General features: G+C 38.2%; 1 protein-coding gene across 2 annotated transcripts; it reads right to left on the reverse strand.

The window, feature by feature from the left end:
* Positions 1-297: 297 nt before the first annotated feature.
* On the reverse strand, positions 298-10,988 carry LOC103718035 (ALA-interacting subunit 3-like). Of its 2 annotated transcripts, XM_039115064.1 has the most exons (8): positions 10,611-10,982; positions 5,896-5,954; positions 5,713-5,787; positions 5,514-5,630; positions 5,315-5,385; positions 3,234-3,531; positions 1,647-1,936; positions 298-676 (listed from the first exon to the last, which is right to left on the reverse strand). In XM_039115064.1, exons 1-8 carry the CDS (start codon positions 10,693-10,695, stop codon positions 616-618), a joined length of 1,056 nt encoding a protein of 351 aa, XP_038970992.1. In that variant the 5' UTR covers positions 10,696-10,982; the 3' UTR covers positions 298-615. The 2 variants fall into 2 exon arrangements, with proteins under 2 accessions (XP_038970992.1, XP_038970993.1); XM_039115065.1 differs by lacking the exons at positions 298-676; positions 1,647-1,936 and adding an exon at positions 2,783-3,141 and having other exon boundaries at positions 10,611-10,988.
* Between the last annotated feature and the right edge of the window lie 1,411 nt (positions 10,989-12,399).

Raw genomic sequence — 12,399 nt, forward strand, 5'->3', positions numbered from 1 at the left:
GGATTGTGATATGGAATGAGACCATCGCAGAGCCCTCGTAACTCGCTGCCTTAATCGGGAGGCCTGTAACGGTTAAATGGCGTGGTTTTCTGCGTCAACTAAGCTAGTGTTTCCTTGTGTTAGATTTGGAGGTCATAGTATTTCAAAACCAGAGGAAAATTGGCTGGATTTTCTCGTTCCCACTTCCCCCCAACTCTAATGAAGCATTTTTCACATCAAAAGGAAGCAAGGCTCCCTTTGGAGGGAAACCAATTCAGAGCTCGGAATTGGATTCAGTATGAGGCTTGGAAAAGGGGAGGCAGGGGGAACTGCATAGTATAATGTAGAGGTCCACAGGACAATCAATGAAAAATTGCAGACATCATACGCTCCAAAAGTTATCAGCGAAGAGTATCACAGGATTTAGAATGGTGCAAAACGCCCAAAGGCAAGAAAGGAAACAGGTTCCCCTTGGTCTAGGGACACAGATTAACATATGCATTAAACCATGAAGATAAAAGTGTCCCATAATCAATTCTGGGCTTATGTGATGAAAAGATCTCAAGAGAACAGAAGGCAGCGCAGTCTGTTTCATGCCAATTGCTTGAGAAGCTGGAGATCATAAAGATAGCCATGCTAGCTTGGATGCCCTGCTGCATTCCTGTTCCATGATAAGTATGATGGATCTCCAAGGGTCCTGCAGAAAAATCAATGCCAAAATTAATTTGATAATTATAATTAGGAAGCAAAATTTTATACAGTTCAATAGGTTGTTTCTTTTTAATCGATCCATAAGATGATTGATTACACAGCGTATTATAATTAAACAAGGAAAATTAAAACATCAAATGATTGTTTCTTCAAGAAATGACCAATGATAAGTGTAATATTTTCTACAATATTGGTACTAACTTGCAAACATAAAGCACAGGGCTAGTTTCCAGCAACTGTAAATAATGAGGAATTTCTTCATTATATAGAATAGGCTCCGTTTAATTTGTTCACTTTCACTACAGCATCCACCAATTCACGTTTTGTGATCCTTTCTGGCTCATTCATTACTCAAAAACCTCAGCTATCTAAGACATGATTATATCTTGTGCGACACCAATCCTACTCTTGCATTTCTTTCTTCATTACCATATGCATCTCATATATCATCAACAGAACCAAATAATAATAATAATGATGTAGAAATTTATCTATCTCTGATTGAAGTTATATACTATTTTCTTCATAAAACAGACTGCTGGACAGGGAAGCTAAGGTCAAGGTCCTATTAAGCCCTTTTCACATTTCTGGATAAGAAGAAACAAACCACTGACACACACAGTTCATCAGTTCTAAAGAAAAGATATTACAAATATTTGTTAAAAACTGTCATATCCGATTGCAAAGGTGCCAAGTTTGACACTCAAAACCCAAGAGGATGTATCTAAAATCAACAGCAGATTCGAAGATGTTTGACGCCTAAAATAAATTTTACCACTGATTTATTGAAACATGAATGTGAGAGTTGACATCTTTTTAATAAGATAAACTTCCGTTGTTTGTAAAATTTCCTGCTTGAACTACTGGTTGTAGACCACCACAATATATGAAAATGAGCATATGGAAACAGGCAAAAAAAGTGTGCCTCTTTGCTGGGCAATATGAGAGATGCTTACCTTGGCTTGAACACATATAGAAGCACGAAGCAAATTGACAAGAACAGGCACAAGCCACCAACTGTCAGATATGCTACACCAAGAAAATCATTTTTTCCACCAATCCAAGTTGTAGTTGAAAGAACTAACTTCTTCTTCCCTCCAAAACTGTACGTGTTATAATTGTTCTGTATCACCACTGTTATTTTGTCATTTAGCTCAAGGTCCACCTCGATCTTCCCATAGAGCTTTCTGAAAGTTGGCAACGCAGCTGTTCGCATCCAAACAATTAGGTCCTCTTGCTCACTTAACTGAAACATGTAAGCTGGTGATGAGTCATGCCCCCAAAAAAAATTGAGAGAGAAAAAATGTGCACATTGCTGCAACCAAGATTTCTACAATACCATTATCCTGTTATAACAGCCTCCCTCTGAAAGTTAGACCTTAGAGGGCCTCAATAATTTCATTAACACAATGAAACCATGGTGCAGATTACAGAACAAAGAAAGCAGAACATTCAAAACTAAACTTCAACACCTACTATTTTAACACCCTTTATCTTTGACTCTTCAAACAAACTGAAACCCTCATGCAAGTACAGAAGACATACAAGACTAAATCAACCCGAGTTTCTTCAAAACCTTTTTCACTTGCCTTCCAGTTTTAGCATTCACAGCTCTGAACACGTCCTTCAACCACTTCTTTACTGATAACTACCAGTCCTGATTGTTTGTTGCCACCAAATATCCTTGCATTTCTTTTCAAGCTACAACCTCCAACATACCCCTGCCACCACCATACCCCACCCCAAGCGCCATAAATTCTTAACCTGAATCCTGACCACCCAAAACTTTACTTCATTAGGGAACCTTCTGATCCAAAATTTATAACCAAAATGCCTCCAGAGCATTCCTCTGAAACTGTTATCAACCCTTACAATAGATAATAAAAGCTTTTTGATGCCCAGTCCACCATTTGACCAGAAATTTTTCTTTTGAATGAAATAGTGTGCGTCGTAACCGTCATATTATTGATAATTATAATGGAAGGTATGTTAACAGCATTAGATTAACTGTTCCAAAATAAAAGCAATGTTTTCTGAATTGAAATATATGTTTGAATTTTTAACATATTAACTTAATCACAAAAACAGTGAATGATCGTATAATAACTGTTATTCTTGTTATGTAATTGCTGTTATAATGGGTTAATAGATAATTAACAATCATTTCCAAACTACCTTTTGCGTACATGTATTAGCATAAGGGACCTCCAAAACTAGTAACAACAGCAACTTCTTTTTTCTTTTTTTTTTGAAGCAAACAGCCACTATAATGTTTGAATTGCTGTATGTTAAATTAGTAGCTGGAAACTTCTTTTTGAGGTGGCGAACATGCTCCAGAAACTCATCCCTTCACCTGCTTCCTAAGCACATCCCTGTTCTTTTTTTTTTCTTTTTGAGAGACCTGCTTCCCCAGAAGAGCAGCCAAATCCACTCCCACACCCACTCCCGCTTCTGGGATATAAGTTTGGAACCATGACTTATGACCAACTTAAAGAAAATTTGGCAAAATAGAATAGCAGGAAAAGGTAAAAAATAGAACTTACAGGTATGCTGGCATTAAGTTTGGCACCACCAATCAGTTCTCCACTCTGGAAATTTTTGGGATAAACATCACTGCCAAACTTATGGTCCTGATCACTCTTCCAGGCTATATTCTTCTTATTCACCTCTAAAACCTTACTATCTAATGAAAACTTGTACGTATCATTGAACAAGCTCCAAGCAATGAGACCACAAGGAACGATAGCCGAACCATTTGCTTTGTCTTCAGGTTTACAAGAATCTGTCACATGCTCATAAGCTTTACTCCTCAATTGTTTATCACTTCGGCTTTTGACATACCTAAATACATTTTTTACCACAGTCTCGTTAAGTATCCTCAATGAGTTCCAAAAAATTTCAAGAAAATGTGACATATCATCAGTCTAGAAAAGTGAAGTTAATGCTATGGGAATCTTGGATCCAAATACAAGAGATTAAGCTCTGCCAGTTATATGCAATATTTATCAAAAATAGAATGACCATCAAGACACAAGCAATGGTTTACTGGGTACACAAATGAGCTTTGACAAGTAAAAGATAGATATGCACCTCTTTCACCTATAAATCTTAGCGTTGGATGTGAAAAGACGGCAGACAATTTTGCTATGAGAAACAATAGTCATAGGTGGTTGTCTCCCCTAGATTACCTTGATGAACTAACATAATTGTAATCTCCTTGCTTTTGTCTTTCTTTATTTCCCTCTTTGATAATCAAATCAAAGCTAGGGTAATGCTCTAGTGAATTGGTATGATGATATTTCCCCTTTGATGTTAGTGTGCAAATAATTTGTAAGTGAGGGAGTTGAGAGAATCATATGAAGTTTTGTCCAGAACTATAAACCCAAAATCGAGATATTTTGGTTTCAATTTGTTTCAATTTCGGCCAGAACCAATATATAACTAGGGTTAGCGCCAGCCGAAACTAGCTCATAGAACCAATATTAATACATATATGAGTCTTTTTCTTTTCCATCTCTTCATTTTCTCTTTCTTAATTTTGGGAAGCATTTTCTCTAGAAAGAGATCACCGGAACCAGCAATCCATGCCTCATCTGATGCCAAAATATCACTAATCTATAGCCATTTGAACAAAGAAGAAAAAGCAATCTTGTTTTCCTCTATTTATTTGGTATTTGCTTGATCCCAAAATTCTGTTTGTTGGAGTCAGCAGAGTACCTATAGCATCCTCTCATGGCCATTAAAAGCCTTCTGTGCATTCCAATTTGGTCCCCAATATGTGTCTGCTACTATTGTATAACAAAACTTCTGCTGTGTAATGTTTTATCCAAGGATTAACATACCAGCCACGCTGGCAGGCAGACTGGCACATACCACGCCAGTGCATGTCCCAGTGCATACCCGTGCATGCCAAGCACCGGCACGGACGGCACAGCATGTAACATGCTAGTGCTGGATGGCACGCACTGAAATGAGAAACTTTAGAATTTGATTTAACCTTCTTGCAATTTGATCTAGGACCAATGTCATGAAACAATTTAAGTTATGGAGTTTGATAATGTTATTTTTTACATAGTCAAGAAAATGTGGAAATATGGTATACAGCAACAACTTCTGCAATGGCTGCTTTCAATGAGCTTTATCTCTTGAGATGCCAATTACATCTACGATCCTTATGCAACTTCATCTTGATAAAACTCATGGAGAAAACAAGTTTGCCAATCGAAAACCGTTCACGTTTTGGGCATGCTCAAATAAATTATCAATCAATACTGCATCAATGCTCTCTCTCTCTCTCTCTCTCTCTCTCTCTCTCTCTCTCTCTCTCTCTCTCCACATCCTGTGCATCCTGATTTTAAGGGGTTTTGTCTTCCCATGACAAATTCAGTCATTTGGTAACATTTTCTGATGATGCAGCTGCTGGGAGGGGGATAGAATTAAATTCACTGAATTAAAACTAGTATCCCCATTTATCTATTTCTTATTTTCTATCACTTAAGCTCGAAGAAATAATGTTTTTAAATAAGTCTCTAGAGTCATGATAATAAACAAATTGAGATCATAAATAAAGAAATCCATCACAAAATACAAGAGAATTTCTGATGCAAATTAAATTTTTGTTTACCTACGGTGGTTTTGATAGAAATTGTCAAGCTGATAATAAACATAGACAGGACTGTTCATTTTCCTTGGCACCTGAAAAGGTTAGCAGTTGATCAAATTACATTAAAGAAAGTCTTAAATTATGGGTTATAAACATTTTAATATAGCAAAGAAAAGGAAAGATCCTTCAATTTAGCAGAATTGCAGACAACTGTACTCACAATTAAATTTCTGGTACAGGTTTTATTAGTTTGACTGCTTTGCATATATGCAAGTTGATGATTCTGAAACTGCTCAGGAATGCAGTCTATATCATAACGGTCTACAATTTCAACCACCTGCATTTCAAGAAAGGAGTTGCTTAGCCATAAGCACACATGCAGGGAAAGGTTGCTGATCCAGCTAAGAGGTATAAGTTACCTGTTCCGATGCGGAGAGGGAAGCAAGTCCAATAGGAACAAAAACTAAACCAACCAAAGCAAATGCCGTTATAATCTGAAAAAAAATAAAATGGAACGAATTACTCAGAAAATTAGAAAAAGTGAAATTAGACAATAATTTTGTTTCCCAGCTCGGATTTCAAAGGATTAGTATGAAGTTTACCCATGCTGGAGTTAGGATTGGTTTGCAAGCTGGGAGCTCTTGTTGTGTAAACCTGGAATCTGCAGATTAAACATATAGCTAGGTATCACTGAAGATCAAAAGAAGGTATGATGTCGATGATATTATTTAAATCAATATTATTTCTCATATGGAATAACTTTTAAGAATCGGAGCAGCAAGCAAAAAGCTGTAAGACATGATAACCAGCAATTGAGTAGGGATTGAAATATTAAATGATCGAAGGGCAAACTAATTATCTTTCTTAAACTGCTCTTTACCACTTCTAGCATCTTAAACTAAAGTTAGAAAAGAGTCCCATTGTGACTAAGGAAAATAATCAACTACACTTTCTTCATCAGCACCAAATATCCTCCACATCCGTAAACATTAAAAGATACATCCACTACTAGTCAATATTAAGCATAATTGATAGTATGGTCTGCCGAACCGGTCCGTACCGGACCAGTCCGGCCAGGAATCGGTACCTGGACAGCATGGATACCGGTTCCAACTATCTGAATACCGGTTCCAGCTGTTTTCGAACCGGTACCGGCCGGTATGCATGCGTACCGATGCGTACCGGCATACCGGTTCGCACCGGTACCTTCTTTTTTTTAACCACAACGCGTGCGCTGCAGTGTGAGAGCATGTGGCATGATTTTCCGAGCTGGGAATCGCCCCGCGCGCGATCTCCCCATCCGCGCGGGTCATAAATGCCACTCTATGGCTAGAGAATTTTTTTTTTTGTGCGCAGACGCGAATGAAAAAAAAAAATTTTCGTGCGCGTCCGGGCGCGTCTATGAACCAAAATAAAAAATATATATAAACAAAGACCAGTTCGTACCGGATCTGTTCCGGTACGGACCGGTTCCGGTCTCGAACCGGTCCGGTAGGCGACCGGTACGTCTACCGGTATCGATTCAGCGTACCTTGTTTGATAGTGCCCTACATATTCCGACAATAGGTGGCTTTTGTGGTCTTAGTAACAATTATCTAGGCTGCAACTAGATTTATTTTATCTATGAACTTCTGAATTTATGATCAAGATTACTGAATGCAAAATTGGGCACTTTTAAACTTTTCATTGATATACTCCACATTAGAAGGTAAGTTTCCTAGTGCAAAGATGCATAGAAATGCTTGTAGCCTTTAGTTGACCATGTACAATTATATCAAACATTTTGTTAATGCCCCCCTTTTTGAAAGACCAATATTTAGCAGCTTAGTTTGGCGGCTCTTGTGCTCTTCCACAGGTTTGCTCTTTTGCAGGCTCAGATCAGAAAATGAAAGGAATTTTGCTTCCACACACATGCTGATTTTCCTCATGATACATAGGATAAAAACAATCTTTTGACAACTATTCACATCCTCATTGGCAATTCTTGTCTTATTCACTAGATAAAGGTTTGCTTCCTTCATTTCTTATCTGGTTATTGAAAGGAAAGAAACGATCATACTGGATATTTTAAGAAGGCCTTAAAGGACTAATCAGCTTAAGAACATGCTTCTCATACTTAAAAAGGTCTATAGCCTTCTAATTATCCAAGATTAGTTCACGCTAAAAATAACAGTAAAAATCAAAATTGACAGGCAGATCAATGCAACATTACAACCCCCCCCCCCCCTGTGGGTCTGCTTCGTGTGCAAACCAGGAACCTATCTAACTTAATATGATAGCAGATCCTTTGGTAACCCAAGCTCTCATGCCATTCATGATCACAGTTATAGTTCCTTTGCTCCCATGGGTGTCTTGGGTCCTAATCTACTGAATCCTTGTCTTTGTTAAGATGTAAAAAATGACAAAAGAACACTCGCTTATTAAGGTTGAAACTAAAGGAAACCAGTTAATTACACTAAATTCTTTTTCCAGTTTATTTCTTTCAATTGTAAGATAGTAGATATCATGCAAAATGGTGGAAAATTTCTTATGCTTACGTAGCTTTTCTTCAATCTAACCATACAAGTCAGCTAGTGTTATTTATCTGTAATTATTTTTCTAATGCCACTAGGGGCTGAAAGCAAGATATAATCCTCCATTTCAAGGTCCATAGTACTGAAACCAGCACCCATGTCGGCAGGCCGGTTGTACGGCGTGAACCAATAGAAAAATAGGCAAGGGAGGGGGAGAGGAAGAAGAGAGAGGGAGAAGGAGAGGGAGGAAGGGCGGGAGGGAGCGGGAGAGTCGGCGGAGGGAGGGGGAGAGGGAGAAGGAAAGAGAGGAAGAGAGAGATAGGGAGAGAGAGGGAGAGGGAGAAAGGGAGGAAGAGAGAGAGGGAGAGGGCAGTGATGAGCCATGGTCACTGGAACACGACCAAGGGAGAGGGGAGAGAGGGGCCCTCTCTCCTCCATGCACCATAACAGGGGCTTCGGCCCTATTCTCTATCAAAACAAGGGTCGAAGCCTCTTTTTATTTTTATTTTGATTTTTGATTTTTTTAAGTGAAGTGTGTAGCCATGCTACCGACTTCACTTATTTTTTTTAAAAAAAAAATAATAAGTGAAGTCGACAATGGCTGCCAACTTCACCTTAAAAAATCAACTATATATATAAAAAAAGAGGTCGAACCCTCTGTTTCCTTTCAAAACAGGGGCCCTACCCTTGTTTTAATGCACGGAGGAGAAAGCCTTCTCTCTCCCCCCTCCTTTGGCTCTGTTCCGACAGCTGTGACTCAACACCACCCTCTCTCTCCCTCTTGTCCTCCCTCTCTCTCCCTCCTGTCCTCCCTCTCTCTCTCCTTTCCTCTCTTTCCTTCTCCATCTCCCCCTCCCTCGCAGTTTCTTGATTTTATTGCTGGAACTATTGAGGTACGCCCTAAACTCGGCGGTTCAGGATGATTCTGCCTTCCTTGCTCCATTTTCTAAAGCATGATTAGTGGTATTATTATTCATTTAAAAGGACAATTTATATCTGATGTTATATGACTGCTCTACATCCATCTGTCCCCCCTCTTAGAAGATTCATGGTCATATATTTCCTCTTACATATTTTCCTTCCTCGCCATACACAGATGTAAGTCATCCTACCACTCCTCAACATTCTTATTCTTAACCTCCATCAACCTCAATAGTTATGTTAATGATACCTCTTGTTTTTTGTGCTCCAATTCCCCTTGGGGTAAATGTCATTCATAATCATAACATTTTGTTATATGATGCTAGAATATTGATATAGGCATCAAATTCAAAACACTGGTACAGGGTGTCAGATTCTTTGAGCTCCAAAGAAACGACCCAAGAACATGATTTATATTTTTTCATCTCTGCAATTACATGCATATTTTTCATATCTGAATCAACACAATAAGAGTACTTCTATGCTTCTTGAAATTAATTATAATAATCAATAGAGGAGACACAAAATGAAACATTTGCTGTCGATATGACCAAAAACTGGCATATGCAACCCATGAAGAATCATGTCTTAGTAGCACTATATATCCACTATGCATAAGTTCACAATAAACCTTTACATATACCACCGTGTTTGAAGAATTTTATAAATATTTTTTTATGTTTCATATACATGTCTTAGCAATCTAAAGGATTATGCTACCAAAAACAAATTGCAAGATTCGGTTACTTTAGGATTCAGTATGTAGAATAGTGGCCCTCTTCCCTATAAATTTAAGGTTCCTTTCAACAAAGCCTACAAGAATTTAGCACTTTATGGTTGTCAAATTCATGGGAACAATAGATCAGCGAGCGGTCAAATCCACGCGAATTAAATATTTGAGATAGGATAACTTCTCTATACAGTATTTATCATTGCTCACAGCATTTCATCAAACCAGCATTGCTAAACTGATTGTGGCATCTTCAAGTTCTTCTGCACCCACTAAGCATGGCTGGATGAGACTATCCTGATTCAGAAGTATAACTCCTTGAATAAGTCCCAATTTTCTGATACCAATGTGGCTGATCATTAGAACTTTGCATGATCTTTCTCGACTCCCATGAACAAGTTAGAGTAACAACTTCAGGAATCTTTTAGCTGGCATAATGTGGGAAAATTCATTAAGAAAGAACTCTATACAGTATTTCCTGGATTATAGTATGTGGAGGCCACAAAAGATCCTGTCAACAAGACCAGGTCAAGAACTGATGGCTTGGACCGAGCAATATTTAAACTAACTAAAGTTTCTACTGTATAATTTCAACAAGACTAATGCAAATTATTCTTAAACTATGGAAATTCGAATAAACTTGAAGCTTTGTAAGGACTAACTTCATGAAAAAATAACTTTTGGTCAATTTATGTTTTAAATACACGCTAGTCTGATTTTTTTTTTTTTTTAAGAAAAGAAATATGAGAAGGAACGAAAGCAACAGGTAGCCGTAAAGAGTGGCTATACACTATCATTTCTTGATGTGTATACTAGGTGCCTTCACATAGCGAATCCTAGGAAAATATTTAAACAATGAGAAGAATAAAAGACGCAAATCGATAGGTTGCTCCAATACCAAACCTCCACAGCCCAAATCTGAAATCAATTCGACAAATATATTCCTCATTGGGGAAATCAATTCCACAAATATATTCCTCATTGGCGGAAACCGATAATGAGTCCATTACTAACCCTAAATCTTAAAGAAAAATCCCAAGGCTAAACAAACTTAGGGCACCAAGAATCTCAAATCAAAGCGATGGACGATCGCAAAAGATCAAAAAAAAAGAAAAATTAGCGAAGCACGATTGGGGATTGGGAGGGAACGTACATTTGGGTTTCTTGGAGTTCCTCCTCGGAGCGGAAGAATCTCTCGTTCCATCGCCGCCAGACGTCGAGGCGCCCTTGGAATTCATCGTATACTAGACTAAGATTAGGGGGAAAAGAGAGGAAGATGGGGAAAGATTGGATTTTTACGAGCGAAGGGACGGTCCAATGCCGTTGTGACAGAGAAAGGGTTTTCACGCTCCGATCTCTGACGGACTTCGACAAGAGAGGGGGAGCGCGTGGGTAGCTGAGAGTGGAGGGCAGTGAAAGGCGGGACGGTTGGGTGGTGGCGCAGGAGACCCACGTTTTCCTTCTTTTTCCGTCACTCTAATTTTGGGAGTCTCCCGTGGTGGTGTCCAGGTGGTGCGAAATAATAATCCGTATCCTTTGAATAGTAGTAATGCATGGTTTGATTATAAGAAATGCTGTCGCCCTCATGGCAATGCCGGGGATGCATGCATGATGCGTGTCCTCCATGTATCACACTCATCCACACACACCATACATTGTGGATGCATCACACATGCGCACCCCACCCACCATGACATGCATGCATGGGTGGTGCTCGCCATGCTAAATCATTAGAATAGTCTTGAAGGCCATTCCATTATAAACACTATTAATTATCACAATCATCTGTCTTTCCATACAATGATTAATATTTGATTGTTGTTCCATTATACGACCGTTGCATGGCAGGAATATTCAATTAATTATATAAAAATATTTTCTATTGCGTCATCATTGACCCTTTTTTTTCATTATGATTATTTTGGAATTCAAATGATTTTCATCATGAACAAAGACAGTTCGACGTGGATTGTATTACTTAGGACCTTTAACAGTATGGCAAATAGATTTTACATGGAGCCCTGAGTAATCCTGTTTCTCTTTTTTTTTCATTAAGTTGTCAAAGAATAGCAGCTAGTATCCGGTGAAGGAGGCTGGAAACAAAACTAATTGGTATCCTCTTTTTTTTTCTAATTTACATGGGTGGATTGACGTTGTACCATTTGGCTAATTTATGGCCACAAAACTATTAGTTTTGAAAGAAATATTGAAATTTGTCGGCTCCTGCAATTCTTGTAAGGGCAAACAAAAATGCAAACTTGACAAACATGACAGGCTACTCTTAAAACGACCTATACAAAATTAGGTTAGTGATCCTTTTAGCATCCAAAAATACAGTCCCCTATGCTTAGAAATTTTTGGTATCCTAAAACCTTGTTTCATGTATGAGTTTTCTTCCGCTTCTTTTTTTTTTTCCCCGCTAATTTATTAATGATAAAGTTTAACATAGTGTAGGTGCATGGGACTCACATCCAAGTGATTAGAATAGAACCCTCAATGATTTTCTCAACTAGTTTGTGCATCCATCATCTATGTAAAACACGAAGCACATCCACATGCTAATCCATATTATAAGCCTAGCTATCAGGAGCACATCTAAACTAGATAGTGTCATCGATAGCCTTGCCTACTTGTTATGTTCATGTCATTTAGCTCCTCGCTGATAAAACAAAACATGTATAGATTCTATATAAGATGCCAGAACAACCAAACAATAGCACCAACAACATATACCATCATTAATTTCTAACCCATGACGAAGGTTTCTTGTAGGACAGAAAAATGGCATAGAATCTAACAGCATATTGGTGCGAGAATAACAATGGAAACATGTGTTGGGTGATATACCTAAGGAGCTGATAATTGATTTAGAGAATATCGAGTATGTTTTTTAATGAGTTGCTACTGTAGAGCTCTCAATAAAAAATATATAGGGGCTGAAA

The sequence above is a fragment of the Phoenix dactylifera genome, chromosome 17, assembly GCF_009389715.1.
Source record: "Phoenix dactylifera cultivar Barhee BC4 chromosome 17, palm_55x_up_171113_PBpolish2nd_filt_p, whole genome shotgun sequence".
Lineage (NCBI taxonomy): Eukaryota > Viridiplantae > Streptophyta > Magnoliopsida > Arecales > Arecaceae > Phoenix > Phoenix dactylifera.